This window comes from Ursus maritimus, assembly GCF_017311325.1.
Source record: "Ursus maritimus isolate PB19 chromosome X unlocalized genomic scaffold, ASM1731132v1 scaffold_X1, whole genome shotgun sequence".
Lineage (NCBI taxonomy): Eukaryota > Metazoa > Chordata > Mammalia > Carnivora > Ursidae > Ursus > Ursus maritimus.
The window spans coordinates 27,328,245-27,345,626 of NW_024423319.1; the positions used below are offsets into that span (position 1 = coordinate 27,328,245).

The 17,382-nt window shown below is 44.4% G+C and overlaps 1 protein-coding gene across 3 annotated transcripts in view; it reads right to left on the bottom strand.

The window, feature by feature from the left end:
- GRIA3 (glutamate ionotropic receptor AMPA type subunit 3) overlaps positions 1-17,382 on the bottom strand; it is a 282,865-nt gene that overhangs the window by 46,478 nt on the left and 219,005 nt on the right. For all 3 annotated transcript variants that reach the window (XM_040628391.1, XM_040628382.1, XM_040628376.1), the window contains one exon: positions 16,325-16,523. In XM_040628391.1, the coding sequence (XP_040484325.1) occupies positions 16,325-16,523 (199 nt within the window). The remainder of the gene's footprint in view (positions 1-16,324; positions 16,524-17,382) is intronic.

Here is a 17,382-nt window from a genome sequence, read left to right on the forward strand (position 1 = left end):
GTTACAATTACATTAAGGTCACAGCTGTAAATTTGCCTTTTCTGAGTCACCAAAGGGAGTATGGGACTAGCATTTCATATGGAGGTAAGACTGGGAGAATTAGGCTGAATGTTAAGGCCATTGGGCTTAGTTACTGTCATACGGTGACTGTGATATCCATGATATTGAAACAAGCCCTACCAAAAGTCCCACACTGAGGGGTGCCTGGGTGGCTCAGTCGGTTAAGTGTCTGACTTCAGCTCAGGTCATGACCTCAGGGTCCTGGGATCGAGTCCTGCATCGAGCCCCACATAGGGTTCTGTGCTCAATGAGGAGTCTGCTTCTCCCTCTGCCCCTCCCTCTGCTCATGCTCTCTCTCTCAAATAAATAAAATCTTTAAAAAAAAGTCCCACACTGAAATGAATGTTGCCAAACCACAAATTTGCTAATCAAAACCCATTAGAAATAGAAACAGATTCATGAAATAAAATTGTTGTTGTTTTTAAAGAATCATCTAGAAAACTAGGTTGTTTCATTTTCAGGCCTGTGTATTTACCGCAACTATTGAACAGAAAAAAAACCAAAGTACAAAGCTCTCCAGAGTAAACCTAATCAAACCATTGCTTCATTTGACTTGAGTTTCTGATAGATAACATTTGTCACCTCTATTCAGTAAGGATCAACAGTCAAACTGCAGAAGGGAGCCATGTTGAATCTTAAAGGATTTAGAAGAGTAAAGGGAAAGTGAAAGTCCAGGTTGCATTTCCAAATTTCACATATTTTCTAGTACCTGTGAAACCTGTGGCCTGTGGGACAATTTATTAGGAGTCATTGGTTTGAAATTCATTCTCCTTAAGTCCCCATTTTGGTGCCAGAAACTTATTACCAAAGAAATACAGTAACTTGAAAAACAGGCCCTCTATATCTCAAGCAAGACCATTATTATCTGGTGCTATTCCAGAAAAGTGGAGTAGGCCAATAATACTTTAAAAGAAAGTTATGTATTTTTCCTCTCAGACTCTCCTGCTTGCCTTCTCTTCCAACTCTAATCAACCAATGGCAGACCTGTATCAGCCAAAATGCTTACTGCTCACTACATCCCACCCACCATCCCCACCAGTGTGCCACTAACAATAGTGAACTCAACAAATTAAAGAATGTTTACGAAGACCCATATGTTTTTCACAGCCCATTAAGATAATCTGTCACTAAGAGTTATCTGGTTTTCTTTCTCAGAATTAGAGAGGTTGTTTCTCTTAACCCAAGATTTTTTAAGTCACTTGCAAATTTTAATTTCCATTAAGATGCCTTTTCCTTCACAGTCCTGCATGTAAAGACAACAGAATATTTAATTAAGAACCCTCCTAGACAGTCATCTCTCTTTGAGGCTTGCTTTCAATACCTTCTGCCTTGAAATTGTTTGTTGGTATGGTGGAAAAAACGGACTCCCTCCCCCCTTCTCCACCTAATGGCAATCTGCATTTCTACTGATTTCTATCCAGGTCATTCATTATCCACTCACTGAAAAGTATGTTATTAATGAGAAGCAGGTAGGAGTCATGCTGTCCTCCCCAGGTTTAAATGAATCTTTAAGATGGTACAATCAAATAGATATGCAAAATAGGCCATTAATGCAACATTAAAGTTACAAATTTAAATACAAAATCAGGGAATGCAGAACTTTTTAAGTTTCTCATCGTTTCAGTCTTGGCAACATGGGACATGCTGAATATATAGTACAGTGTTGGGAAGACGCGGATCCCAAGCATTGAAAAAATAACCGATGTTTGTAAGGGAGACTCCAAGATTAGCTACCAGACTTCTGGAATGCTGTAACTGTGTCTATGTAGATTGGCTCAACCTCAGGAAGCAAGGTTTTCAGCACCTTCAAACTTGCCTTTCCCTGGTTTGTGCTGCTATGCCTAGATAAGAGTATGCCTTCCATCACGTAACAGATGAATTCCTAGAAAAAGCTGTGCCATGAATTAGATTCATTTTTGAAAATCAAATTTTATTTCTCTTTTGGTGCATGGGCTGTTTTATGTTTATTTCTGACAGCCCTCCTCTTAGGTTTTTCTGACAAGCAGTTAATGATCTGTAAACACCAAAATGCACTAGGGGATCTCCATTTTCCAGAGAAGACTATATTTCTAATGTGAGTAATTACTATTTATTGCGTTTATCAGTTGTGAATTTTCTGATAAAAGGATTACTTAAGGAAGGGTCCGGCTGTGTTGTGTAGCCAAAGGTTTGGGAAGAAGAGGGAAGCTTTAAAGATAACCAATGGTTTTAACTAGCCCCCGTTCATCTCTGGGCTGGCAGAAGGGCAATCCCCATAATTGCCTGGGAAGACAGAGAACGTTGGCACAAAGTGATTCGAGGTGGGGGCTCCTGATATACCAGATAATGTGCTGCCTCCCCGAAGGGCCGCTGGCCACCAGAAGAGGTATCTGTGGTAACAGCACAGATCCCCAGTGGAGCAGAGGGGAAAAAGATTGGACACTAGCCGGACAAAAACCGATCTGGTTTCCACGGAAGAGAGAAATTACTCTTGAGTGAGGGGGAGGGTGGAGGTCTTGTCTTAGTCGTAATCAGCAGCCCCGCTTCTGCTCGGGAGATGGTGATGGTGGCACCCCATGGGAGATTAGAAAGAAGGACCGGGTCCTCTTAAGTACTCATCAGCATGGCAAATAATTTGTGGTGAGACAACTGTCCTACCTTGTTAACATTTCCCCACGCAGGCTTCACCCCGGCTTTACCCCGAGTGTGAGCAATGGCCATAGCGCGCACTGACCAGAACCCTGACCAGCTGGCCCCTAACCCACGGTGAGGATGAAGGCTGGGCAGTGTGGTCTCCGGGCTGGAAAGCATTTCTCTCCTGCTTGGGAATCGGAGCGCTCCTGCTACCGCCCCGGGGCATCACGCCCCTGCCTGCCTAATGCCCAGAGCACGCAGAAACGGAGGGGATGATGCCCAATTAGCAAAAGGGAGGGAGGAAGAAAAGAGCGCAGCAATTCCACTTCTTTCTTGAAGGCCCGAAGAGCCAGCACTTCAGTCTGGTTACAAATGACCACCACACCACTCTTTCCTGGGAAGATGAGCCCTCACGAACCCTTCTTAGCAGAGATACCCGGAGAAGGGGCCAGTCACCTGCACGTACTCCCAGGAGCCTTCACCCTGCCGTGTGCGTACCTGGGGCTGTCCGCTCCACAGGTCTCCCATGTGGGGAAGGTTGAACCTCTGGCCTCCCTAATGCCTCTGTAAGAAACGAATGCAATTGTGCGTGCTGCCCCATGCCCAGAGCCAGTAGGTAAAATAGGAGAAGGGAGTGGGGTAAGGAACAGGGAGTGGTGTGTTAGAAAAGTGCTTCGGAGACAAATCAAAACCACGATGAGACCCCACGTCACAGCTGTCAGCATGGCTACAACGAATAACACAGGAAAGAACAGGTGTTGGGGAGGATGTGGAGAAAGGGGAACCCTCTTGCACTGGTGGTGGGAATGCAAACTGGTGCAGTTACTCTGGGAAACCGTGTGGCGGTTCCTCAAAGAGTTGAAAATAGAACTACTACGGTCCAGCAATTGCACTGCTAGGCAGTTACCCGAAGGATCCAAAAATACTGATTCAAAGGGGTACATGCACCCCGCTATTTATAGCAGCATTATCAACAATAGCCAAACTCTGGACAGAGCTCAGACGCCCACTGACTGATGAGTGGATAAAGAAGATGTGGTATATGTACAATGGAATATGACTCAGCCATCAAAAGAATGAAATCTTGCCATATGCAACGACATGGATGGACCTAGAGGGTATTATACTAAGCGAAGTAAGTTGGGCAGAAAAAGACAAATACCATATGATTTCACTCAAATGTGGACTTTAAGAAACAAAACAGATGAACATAGGGGAAGGGGGAAAAAAGAGAGCGGGAAACAAGCCATAAGAGCCTCTTCAGGATAGAGAACAAACTGAGGGTGGCTGGAGGGAAGTGGGTGGGGGATGGGCTAGATGGGGGATGGGGATTAAGGAGGGCACTTGTGATGAGCACTGGGTGTTGTATGTAAGTGACGAATCACTGAATTCTACTCCTGAAACCAAGATTGCACTGTACGGTAACTAATTAGAATTTTAATAAAAATTTGAAGGAAAAAAAAAAAAGAATAGTGCGTCCAGCTGAAGGGCAGGTGTTTCCCAGCTCCTGGCTTATCTTTCCCTTCTGGACCAGTTTTATTTTTTTTTTTTAAAGATTTTATTTATTTATGTGACAGAGAGACAGCCAGCGAGAGAGGGAACACAGCAGGGGGAGTGGGAGAGGAAGAAGCAGGCTCCCAGCGGAGGAGCCTGATGTGGGACTCGATCCCGGATCGCTAGGACCACGCCCTGAGCCGAAGGCAGACGCTTTAACGACTGCGCTACCCAGGCGGCCTGGACCAGTTTTAAAATACACTCCTCTTCCTGATAGGATTTACGTCCTCCTCATTCTGAGCTCTTCCCAGTGACCGGGTTCATGTCTACCCAGAGAAGTTCCTCTGGGCTGGGACCTTTGAGGTGCAAGGCTCCAGGAAGCGGAAGCGTCTGAGGAGCAGTAACACAGGTGCCCCATCATCAAAGACATGCGAAAGAACCCAGAGGGAGGGAGGCCACAGGTCAGGTGATAGTGGAGGGAGCTTTGATGAATAGCCAAGAGTTCAAAGCTCTTGTTGCAATTTCTCATTCTGCCCCCTTTCATTTTTAAGGCCCTTTCTCGTGCCCATAGTTTCCAACCACATTTTAATACTTGAGCTTCCCCAAGTGAAGGCCAGCTGTTCTGTTTGTCTATCTACTGTCCTCTGGCCTGGGGAATTTTGGAGCTTGGGAGTGCCTGAATCTTCTGGAAAAGCCCCAACACAGCAGCCCTGACTCCTTGAGACCCCGCCGGTTACACTGGGAAAAAGACGGAGGGAGGGCTGGTAGCTTCTGTCATGCTGGCAGGAGATTCCAAGCTCCTGAGCAATCTCTACCCTCTGTCCCATTGTTTTCTTTCTCTTTAGGGCATTTCTTGTGCCCCTGCTGCTTTCCAGGTTCTACTGCTTTTGGTCTTCTATGCCGACTAGCACCTAGGGATGTTCACTGAAATTCTTCCAGGTAGGGCCATCGGGGGTAAGAGGTTCTCTGAAGCCTCTCTGAAATCGCTAATATGGCAGCCCCGACCAGCAGATAAGAGAAGGAAAGAGAGAGGGACGTAAGGTGCAGTTAAAGGAAAATAAGACAGCTATTTTCTACTTTTTTTTTCTATTTTCTACTTTCTACTTCTGTCCCATTTTTTCCTAAGAAATTGCTCTACTCACAGCCTTGACCTAGGTCATCCGGATCGAAATCTCCACCAATAACCAATGCTGGGACCTGGCCACCTGCCATCCTCTAGGATGGGAAGTTGGAATCAGGGGCTTGCTGAAGGGGCCATAAAGACACTAATACGGCAGTTCTGGTCACTCAAGACACACGCAGTAAATGCACGATGGGAAAGGAAGGGTGTCATAGGGATCATAGGAGAAAACAAACATTCCGCGGCCTCTGGACATTATTCCCCTGTAGTGTCATTTCTTTCTCGCTTTTAGGACTTTTATTGTCCATAGTCTCCAGTCAGATACCTTTGCTTGAGCTTCCCTGTAGATTTCTGTCTGCTCTTGAGCACCCTAAAGCCTCAGATTCTGGTCCCTGTTGATCACAGGAAAGTTTTTCCTTTCTCTCCTTCCCTGACAGGAACACTGGGAGGAGGAGGCTAGCACTCAGCCAGTCAGCTGCGCTCACTCTCAGGATACCTCTTCCTGCCAGACAGGCCCTAGCTACTTCTACTCAGGCTTCTCTCTGCCCTATTGGCCCGGCCTCAAGCCTTCTCCCAGCATCCTTCACGTAGGATTAATGGGAAAAAGCAAATCCAAATCAACAAAGTAGAAATTCTCTTCTATGTTATGTAGTCAAATGTTCTTCAAAGAGCAGCTCTTAGTCATCTGTGTTGGAATCACTTGGGGTGCTAGTTTAAAAATGCAAGTCAATAGAACCTGTGGGATCAACATGGCGGGAAAAGATACGAAACCCAATAATCTGTGTTTTAAACTAGTTTATGTGCAACCAGTGTTGGAAAACATTGCTCTAGTGCAGTCATTCATCAGATTATTGACTCCCCAATTCAACATCCCTGACAAGTGGCCATTAGCCTATTATTGAATCCCTTCAAAGATGAACAGCTCACTATCTAAGGAGACAGCCCGTTCTATTTTTGGATTGCTATAGGAGAATGTTCTTTTTACAAAGAGCCAAAAAATCTCTATCCCTGTAATATCCATCCTTTGAGTTTTGTTCTGTCCCTTAGGGCCCCACAAAACAAGTTCAATTCATCTTTGAAATGTCTACCCTTCAAATATTTTTAAGACAATCCTAATATATTCTACTGCTGCATATTTTCTTCAGGCTAAATAGTCTCAATTCTTGTGATGTGAAAAACAATCTTGTAAAAAATTGTAGACCTGTCCCTGTAGGTCAACTCTTTGGGCAATTCCAGCTAAGAGTGTTTTCAGACAAGATCAACACAGAACTATGAGAAGCCATTGTTGTCTTCTTGACGTCAACTCTGAAAATCTGAAGGTGTCCTCCAAGCCCCTGTCTCTTACCTTTGACAACTTTCTACGGATCTGTATTGCATGAATGTATCCAAGCCTCCTTGAATATATTTATATTTCTCCTCAATCACTGACTACACTATTCTCAACCTTCTTGCTTATACAATTGGCTCAAACCCCAGGATGAGAAAATAAAGCAAAAAATGTTCTTCAGGATTTGGCCAGTGGGTAGTTTGTTATTTGCTGCTTTCATATGTAACAAACTTCTGGTATTTATTCATCACAATTACCCAAATGGTGGTGGTGGTGGTGGTTGTGGTGGTGGTGTGTGTGTGTGTGCATGCACACACATGTATGTGTGTCAATCTGGAAGAAAGGGGCAGGATACAAATATTTGGAAATCAAACTTCAAAACTGTGCAAAGGGGCTTTAATATGATTCTCTTCATGATTACCTTATTAATACTACCACATTCAGGAAAAGGGGCTGTTCATTTTGGCTGAAATAATGTCTATTATAGTGGGGTTATTTTTAAATATGGAGGGTTGGTTATGAAATCTTTCATTTGGTATTGTTTGCCAAAGCAGCGATGGATTTTACTTTTCAACACTGGCTCCTCAAATTCATTTAAAAGAAAGCAAAGTATTCCTTGGAGAGTCCCTTTTTAATGAACCTTATCTTCACATGCCAAATGTGAATGATGAAATTAGAAATAAGACATCGCTCAGAGTACCCTGGTCTCAAGCAATGACTTCCAATTTACCCGTGGCAGTCTATAGATTGATTTTTACCATGATGCCATTGTTTCAAAGCAATACTTTTTCTGGGAACTTTTTTTTCCATCCTAAGTTTCCTCCCCCAAACATATATACATACACTACCTTGTACAAACAAATCTTAGTGTGAACCCTATAGAAAACTAACAGTTCCTCAGTGAAGAGTAGCCATAGTCTAACATGATATAAAGTCATGATCTTGTTGTTTGCTCGTTGTTGGTTTTTTTTTTTGTTTTTTTTGGTCACACATATATTCTCACATACCTTTTGAACTATTTTTAAATTCTCTTTTCTCTCCAAATATTTTGAAGATGTCCCTTTCTCCAGAAACCTTTTCTGATGAATTCACCTGACTCCCCTATTGTTTATATATTGGACTCAGGGGTCTGGATGGCATCTCCTATTCATTCCCAGAGTGTCTAGGACAGGGTTCTTTACCCAGTCAGTTGGAAAATCAATGCTACTGAATGATGCAAGAAATAGTCTGTGGGTGCCAGTCTGGGCATCCCAGTCTGCCTTCGGCTCAGGTCATGATCCTGGGGTCCTGGGATGGAGTGGGGTGTCAGGCTCCCTGCTGAGTGGGGAGCCTGCTTCTCCCTCTCTCTCTGCCCTTCCCCCTTCCCCCTGCTCATGTGCGCTTTCTCTTCTCAAATAAATAAATAAATACATTTAAAAAATCTTAAGAAAGAAATAGTCTGTAACCCAGACCAGAGACTCAAAGATGATAAAATTGAGAGTCAAATAAATCAGGCTGTGAACACATGAGTTTTTATAAAACTGGGAAGTAAGACTCAGTTCCGGAATTCAAGTTTCTTTAGGCATAGCAGCTAACCACCTTCAGGAACCTCTTCATTAGGGCCCCAGGGAGTGCGTGGATAGGAGGTCAGTTTTGGGAATAATGTACAGACAGATGCCCACAATCAGAACTGGAAAGAAATGCAACAGATCATCACTATCCAAGTCCGTCCATCAGACAGGTAGCATTCTAAACTATTTAGAACAGAAAGATGAGTTTTATTCTACCATCCATCGCCTGCATTCTGGTGCAATCTTGCTGGGGCATCAGAATTGCAGCCCAAACACAGAAAGAGAAAGCATGTTCCCTCAAATTTTTGTTACAAGCTGGAATTGGTAGCTAAAATACCCAGGAACCTCCGTACATATGCGTAATACAGACAGGACTTTAGGTTTTCTTCAGCACTTTCATACATACACATACCTCCCCCTCAGCTGCAATCCTGTATCAAGATAAACTTTGTGATACTAGCTAAAGTTCTGCCCCAGCATCAGCTACCCAGTGACCCTCTTCCTATTGGGAGAGAGCCATCTATAGCCTAAGAGAAGAGTAGGATTGTTTGAGGAGCAATGGGAAGCAAACAGAACAGAAAATGCCCTCATCTTTTGTATCAAGATAGACCTTAAAATTTAAACAGAGAAACAAAGAATTATCATACAATCCAGCAATTCCACGCCCACGTATATACCAAAAGGATTTGAAAACAGGATTCGAAAAGCTGTTTGTACACCAATATTCATTGCAGCTTATTACTTGGATATGGTTAATCTTCAAAAAATTTTTTAAGTCCAGAAGCCCCTATGTTTCATGCCTTTACTGTGTCTTACTGCTTTCTTCTTAGAAGATGGATTTATGGTAGAAGTGTGTTTTCACAGGTGACTCACTCCATTTTGCAAAAATGTAACTATTCTCCCCCTGGTGCCTAACTTGATATGATAGACCCTCAATATATATTTGCTCACTGATCAAAAATGTAGAAGATGTTGAAGACTGGAAGGAGTGCGACCACAGGACATCACCTAGTAGTTTTTTTGGGAAAAAAAATCATATCAAGGTTTTGTTTGTGTGAGTTGCCTTCTCCTTTCAAAAGTAGAGTGCAACCAACCGTTCCAGTTAACCGAATATTTTTGTTAGGTGGGTTTCAGGAAGTTGAACTTTTACTTCATCCTGATGGTCAAGTTTGAGACTTCTGCATGGTGATGAAGGAGAATTTAATAATTAACCTGGGCCGGCTTGCCAGGTGAACTCAAGGAATGTTTAATTGAACAGATGGGCCCCATTCCTCCAGATAGAAGCGCTAAGCGGGTTTGATTTTGTCAGCTAAGGAACGGAAGTGAGACCCTGAGGTGAATTACTCTAGCGAAGAGGGTTTCAGAGTTCTCCCCAAGATCTGGGGGTCCTGGGTGGTGTTAATTACCCTGGCGTTGTCCGAGAGAGTTGGCAGCTTCAAAGAAAAGGAAGACTTAACTCCCTTAGGCTTTCCAGGCTGTGAAATGCTCTCATAAGCAAGTAGGTTACCTGGGAGGACCAACAGAGAAAGGCTAATGAAATCCATATGGTTGGTTACTTTGGGCAGATGGCCTGCATGGCCCCCCTTGGAAGCACCTGAAGGTTCTAGGTGGTCTTCAAGGGCAGCTTTGAATCGTGTATGGTGAAGTGGTTGAATCTGCAGGCCACAAAGGAATGGCTGAAGAGGGACTATGAGGTCAGGAGTAGTATTTTATAACAGGGGTAGGGATGGGATCAGGAGGATGGTGGGGGGGGATACAAATGAGCTTTCTCTCTCCTCCCAAAGCCAGGCAAAAACCCACCTCTCTTCCACTGAGCTAGCAGAGATTATTTTATTTTCTCTTATTTTCTTCCTGGGAAATACCCCTCTCTCATGTCTCCACAGAGCCTTGTCAGGAGTCTTTATGCTTTAATTGCTCTTGTGTTGGGCCCTTGCCCTAAAGTCTCCTGGGATCTGGGGCGCCTGGGGGGCTCAGTCAGTGGAGCATCCGACTCTTGATATCAGCTCAGGTCATGATCTCAGGGCTGTGAGACTGACCCCTATGTCGGGTCACGCACTCTGCGTGGAGTCTGCTTGTCCCTCTCCCTCTGCTCCTCCCCCTGCGCTCTCTTTCTCAAATAAATAAGTGAAATCTTAAAAAAAAAGTCTCTTGGGATGTATAGAAACTTTCATACTTTTAGAGATCTTTCTGTGATATTATCCTCTTACTAACCCTATAAGGAAGGTAGAGCAGAGAACATTCCCCTTGATAGATGAGGAAACTGAGACCAAATGCTTCTTACCCAAAGGAAAACAAGAAAGTCATCAGTGGATGTGGAACTAGAAATCATTTTCATCCTCTCTCTTTTTTCTGCCCGGTTTTATCCAGCTGCAACATAACCCTTGGCATATCAGAAACTGTAATCAGCTGTGAATAACGGAGGTTTGTTGTGTTTGTGGCGTTCACTCTGGTTTTATGGATGTCTTCCTTTTCTTTGCCATCTTATCTTGGATCCTTTTGAGGTTATCAGAGCATGGGGAAATGTCATTTAAAAGTGTGTATAGGTTTTCTTTTCTAATTGACCCACCAAGGGATAGAAACACAAAGATCAATCAGGAGATAATAGAGACGTCTTAGCATGTGCTACACCAGAGGCTCGATTCATGCATAACTCCCCCTGTTTCTGTGAACACTCACACCAGAGAGGCAGTGAGATGGGATGGACAGAGGACCCAATCTGGACTGAGTTCTAGCTCTTCCCCATGGAGCTGAGTGACATTCGGCAAGCACAAAGTCATTTTGCCCCACGTGTTTCCTCCACGAAGTAGGGGCAATCATACCTGTTCTGGTTACACTGCAGGATCGTCGAGGGCATCGAATGTGGTAATGTATGTGCATATGTGTTGAAAATTGACAGCCTGCTAGATTGTGAGCTACCAGAGGTTGGAGGCCATTTCTGTTTTATTCATTGCCTACGTGACCTTCGTGTTGGCGTTGTGGAGAATCATTAACCCTCCTGTTATTCACTGTGGGGTGTACCCACAGATTGGCAGGTGCGGGGAAGGAGCAACATAAAAATAAACACTGTCAGCTGCCCTGGAGGTGTGATCATCTAGTTTCCTGACGTGCCTATATTTCAAGTCAGTCTGTCCCCCAAAACAACCTCCAAATATGGTGGAAACCCTGTCGAGGTGTTTTCATGTGATTTGGCAAAAGACAGGCAGAAATTTCCTCTTGTGTATGGAGATGGGGCCTCAGTGCTTAGCCTGGAACTTGGCACATGGAGTGTACTCGAAAAAAAGAGTTATTATTGAAAGAGTGAGGAATACATAGTAGAATCGAGGGCATTATTATTAGCCTGTCTTCGTTGCTGCATTGTCTCCTTTCTCTTGGAGACAGATATTAGGTGTGTTGTCAGTTGTGGGCAGTTGTCAGGTCAACCAACCTCCACTCCCTTGGAGAGTGTCCTCTCCACCCAGGTCAAGACTTGCGTCGAGGACCTACGGAACCACAGAGCCCTGGCTGCCGAGGGCCGGGAAAAGCCAACAGCTGTCTGGGTGTACCTTTCCCTCTTCCAGAGGCCTAGGTGGCCAGGCCTCAGCACCCGCACCTTGTGCCTGCGGCTCCGCCGCCAGTCTTGACCTCTGAGGTCTAGGAGTCTTGTCATGCACGACATAGGAAAATAAGACTGTTTTTCATAAGGTGGCATCCAAATAGCCATGTCAAAATTAAAAACCCAATTTTTCTTTTGAAAGACTGTCAAGTGGGATGTACCACAGAGGTCTCTGACCTGCCACCCCTCGATGTCAACTCATCTCTGGTTGTTGCTGTTCTGTGTTCCCTAGTGTGTTGTTTGGCTGTGTCCTCAAACATTTGGTTGCATCATATGTGTCTTCAAACCAATTAAATCTGGTTGCAGTTTCCAAGTATATTGTCTTTCAAAATTGCAAATTCATCGTAGTACTCGGTGAGAAAATTTTTAACAAAAGGATTTTATATTTTGACGTGTTTCCTAAGGCTAGGGGGTGGGTTATGGGGTCAGGGAGGTCTGTTGTGTACATGGCTCACTTGTGACAAAGCATGAAGATTCATGGTTCGTTTTTTTGATCATGTCAAAAGGTCAAAATACTCAGCATAGGCGCATCTGTGGGGAGACTTTTTCCCTTTCCCCCTATACTTCAAAAGCCCTATAATAGATAACTGAGAAATGTTGAAATGGGGACTCCAATTGAAAATGCTTGTGTGTGTGTGTGTGAGAGAGAGAGAGAGAGAGAGAGAGATTCTGAATGTGTCAGCAGAAGCTGAATACTATTAGTAAGGACTACTTTTCAAATCAGTTTGGAGGGCTCTTCGTTTACAGCCTAAATTAAAAAAAATTTGAATGACCGATGACAACAATTAGTCAAAGAGTCCTGTGTTCAAACAAACCAATTTTCCTGAGTAATTCAGCTGTGCTACATGGGGTGTACAATGTCTGCAAGTCAGAAGACAGAATAGTCTCCTTGGTGATCTCCAGACAAAGTTCAATTCCTCTGTCCTGCCCAGGGCCCTAGAACAACTCACTCTCTCTCCACTCCTCTCCTTTTATGTTTAATTTCTTAAAGGGGTTTAAATTCATATTAAATATTTCATTTAAAAAACCAACCTCCTTTAATCCCCTGAACTACCTTCGATGGGGATTCAGCCAAGTCTTTGGAAAAGAAATCAAACATCATAGTCACTTTGTAACATTGCTAGGGCTCTGACGGCAGAGAGAATGTTGGAATTGCTTTTTCTCCCAGTGCTACTTTTTTTTTTTTAAGATTTTATTTATTTATTCGACAGAGATAGAGACAGCCAGCGAGAGCGGGAACACAAGCAGGGGGAGTGGGAGAGGAAGAAGCAGGCTCACAGCGGAGGAGCCCGATGTGGGGCTCGATCCCAGAATGCCGGGATCACGCCCTGAGCTGAAAGCAGACGCGTAACCGCTGTGCCACCCAGGCGCCCCCCAGTGCTACTTTTTTAACATGCATCTGTATCAGGTTAAATTTCCAAAACCTAGTGGAGGATGATCATTTCGGTGCAGCTTTCGAAATCACAGTGGCATTTTTCTGGGCAATGACAATAAAGCTGTCGACTGGTTTTTAGCATGGGTGCCTCCACTGCGGTTGGGACATTTTGTTTTGGAGCTGCTGTCTAAGGAAATCAGCTTGCAAGTCAAGAGGGCTGACGATAATATTTCGGAAGTCTCTTCCAGCGGCATGCATTTTGCTCAGTCCCCCTCTCCCCCGCCTTTCCTGATGGAATAGGTCCCTCTGTGCCCGGGACTTTACGTGATTGTTAGATAACAGCTAAAGGATAGCTGGAAAACGAGAGAAACAAAGGAATCATTTTAAAATACCGTCATTTTAATGGCAGCTTTATCCAGGATGAGTAAAAATGTCCGCAGGGCAATTAGAAAGGAATTGTATTTTATTTGTTTCTCTCTTTTAGTGGGACAACTGGGGGGCTGGCCCCAGGCTATTTTATGGTATTACTATTTGGTCCCTGTGGTTTTAGTATGCAGCGAGAATGGGAAGAAATGAGCTCATGTTATGTTTGTAAATGTTGCCTGTGATCTCGTTTCATTCTCTGAAGTTCCGAAGGCATGCCATTGGAGGGCCTCACTTGTTTCTGTGTGTGGTGGAGTGACTATTCTTAAAACTGCCTTGAGATCACTGGGGGCTAGGGGGTGGTGACGTGCTAGTTTAGTCAAGTCCCTGAATGAGAGACGATGTGTTCTGGCTGGCTGTTTCTCTGACTGACATGGTTCAAGGAGGGTGGAGTGGAGAACATAGAGAGGACAGACGGCTGTCTGGCAATTGGTTGGCGCCCCCCTCCCCAGATTATATGAATACCAACCTTACCCTTTGTTAGGTCTACATGACATTTTCAGTACAAGCAAGCTAAAAAAGTTGGTTTTTCTAGATTGCTGAGTTTCACCCTCCGATCATCGACCTTTGTGTGCTGCCTGAAAGAACTTCCCCCACAGAATCCTAAAGCTGTTACCAGCGACCATTTGGGGAAAAAGAAAAGTGGTGCGTGAGAATTAGAAAATGATTTGCATTTCCTTATACCTAGAAATATCCAGCTCCCTCTCTAATCAGATTTCCATAACAGCTCCATTTCCATACGAATTACTCATTGGCTGTAAAGGTCACTAGGAATTGGTGAGCATTAAAAACTGCAAACCAATTAGAATGTGGCAATAGCTTTGCTCAGAATTGAATGTTGATTCAAATTGGCTCTGGTAATATGATGCTTTTTAATGAAACCATCATTGAATAGATTAGCAGACACTTTCCTGGTTTTTGAGAAAGACACAAAATGAGTGTGGGGGGGTCTGGGTGTGGGGACAATGACTATTTGGTCATGCTTTCCAGCCTTAGTGCTAATCAGTCTTCCCAGAGAGGGTCCTTTGCCGGCAGTATGGATGAATGGCCTTTGAAAGCTTAGTGGGAATTGATGCTATCGATTACCGTTTAAAGCACACCTTCCTAATTTCTAATCGTTTTTGAAGGTAAAATGCTTTCCAATGGAACACGTATCTCTTATCAGAGGGTCCAAGTGTGGTATCTTGATAGCCTAAGTGATCAATTACTTCATACAGCAACTTGATGCCGCCTGGGATGCTATTGAAAGTTGATACCACACCAGCTTTCCGTGGAGCTGATTATGTGCTGACGACTCAGCAGATGGGAGCGCCTGGCTTACTGCCCTGTAACATGTGAAGGGTTTTACAGGCAGGGGATTATTCCGAGATAAGGTTCTGGGACTGCCATAGTGGTGAGGGTCAAGGCCAGCTTAGTTTCAGAAGGTCTTCATTGATGGTTCCGATACTGGGCCCCTCTCTCCAGTTGGGGATTTTGAACCGCTTGGTAAACAGTGGTAGAAGTGAGAAAGGGATATCCAGAGCCAACGAAAATTCTTGAAAGGGTCCCAGAACTAATGCTTTCTTTTTTAGGGAATGAAAACAGTTTTTAGCTAATTGCTATAATTTTAAGAAACATACTCCTGGTTTCCCAGGAAACAATTGGACAAATCTCATGATAATACATGCAGAAATCTATTTCTTACTGATTGCTTAAAATAAGCTGGTTTCGAACCAACATCTATTTAACCTGGACTTTGAGGAAAGGTCAGTAATTAGACCTGCCATCAATAACTTGATTATTGGTTGGAGAGACTAAACGTTTCCCTTTTACCTCCTACCTAAGTGGCTTCTGGATCATTGCTACAAGCAGTTTTATGGCGACAGTAGCAGGCAGTGGTAATGTATAGAATGGGCCTGTTTTCTAATCACCATACGTTCCTGCTTGGGGCAACGGAAGCAACTTTTGAGTTCTAAAACACTCCCCTGGTGGCCTTTCTTATAGTTCAGTTGGTACAGAACAAAGGTCTTGATAGTTTACGTAAAAGTGGCTTGTCCATCCTATTATCCTTCTATAATTTTCTGCTTCGATCTCCTTTCATCTTTCCTCTTGGCAGTGTTTATGCAGCATCACTAACTTCCGCTTGTGAATACCTTGCTGTTTCCCCCACTAAGATTTGGCCGATGATGGGGGGGGGCGGCGGGCAAGGAATAAATGTACTTAAGAAATCAAAACAATTACCAGCTTCCCTGGAAACTGAATTATCAGCATGGATATGAGTCCTTGAAACAAGCGTAAAACATTTCAATAGGAAGCCATTGTCTAAACTAGAATATGCAATTTGATAGTGTGTCACTCCCAGAGTCTTAGGCAGAGTCATGTACCTACCTTCTGTGACCCGCTGAGACACAAAATCCCTGCTTTTGTAAGAGCTAGAAAGGAGAATGCATATTATTTAGTTCAGTCCCCTTGTTTCTCAAGCAAGGCGATGGAGGCTGACAGAAGTGAAATGACTTGCCCAAGGACAAACAATCCCTGCGTGGCAGGGGTGGGATTCAAACCCGGGAGTTCCAGCCTCACGCTCTCGATATGCCACTTGCTATGCTGCACGCAAGTCTTAGTTGTCAACAACAATGAACTGGGTCCCCAACCAAGCCGTGCTGTTAAGGCGCTCTGCTTTGATAACATCCCCACACTCTCCCCACCCTCCCTTAAAAGCCCTGTGAATTTGCCTTTGTGAGAAGACGATAAAATCAAAAGCAGCCGGCCTAATTCACGGCAAAGCACTTACTCGGAAAAATTCTTTTGTTGAACCGGAGTCCAGGGTCCCATATGCAATTTCAGTCTGCTTAGCTAAGTCTTCGGCACTCTCTATGGGAGAAACCATCCTCTCCACGGTCAGAAAAGCAGCGAGATTGGCAGTATAGGAAGAAATTATGATCAGGGTGAAGAACCACCAAACCCCTCCGACAATGCGCCCGGACAGCGATCTGCGAGACAAAACAAAGACCAATCCAGACCCAGAGGGGCCGGAGTTCAGTTAAAAAACATAGTTGAAGTAGATGATGTCAGGGAATTAAAACACCAAACAAGAGTAACACGTTCACAACAGCCCACGTCATGGCGAAGATGACGATGGTGCATGCAGGACGCTCTTTGGGCCTCTACCACCTGCAAAGCCGGATTTTTTTTAAATCCTTGGAAAAACATCATCTTTTCACCAGCTCCTGCTTGCGCCTAAGAACTGCGCTATCAGATTCTCTTCCCGTGTGAGCTCTGCTGCGCTCGCCTGTGGGAGGAGGCTCCCGCCTCCTTGGAGGCCAGAGGTTCGCAGCCCGCAGGGTGGGATCACCTGGGATCTTTGTAAAAAAAAAAAAAAAAACCTCATGCTTAGGCCTACTTAACACCAGTTAAACCAGAGCCTGGCCCGTGGGACCCAGACATACATGTTTTAAAGCTCACCAGGTGATTGCAGGGCACAGCCGACGCTGCGGACCACTGACGTAAGCTGACGTCATGGGAGGAACACAGTCAAAAAGCCTCACGTATTTGAAGAGAATTGGGCGGTGGAGGGGTACTCTTCACTCTGGGTTTTGTAGGTTTAATAACGAGTTTGCCATTTTGTGGAGTTGGTCACCATGAGGCAAGGAGCGTGAGATAATATTTATTAGGATCTTAATAGAAATGGCTAGTGGGGCTCAGGAGCTTAGCTCCAGGGATCAAAACTCTCCCCTTTTGCAAAGAAGCCTTAACACAGGACGGGCCTCAAGTGAAGTAGGAAAATAACTACCCATAGAACCGAATTTGCCAGGCGCTAAAAGGTTTGTTTGCACCCCTACATTCCTACCG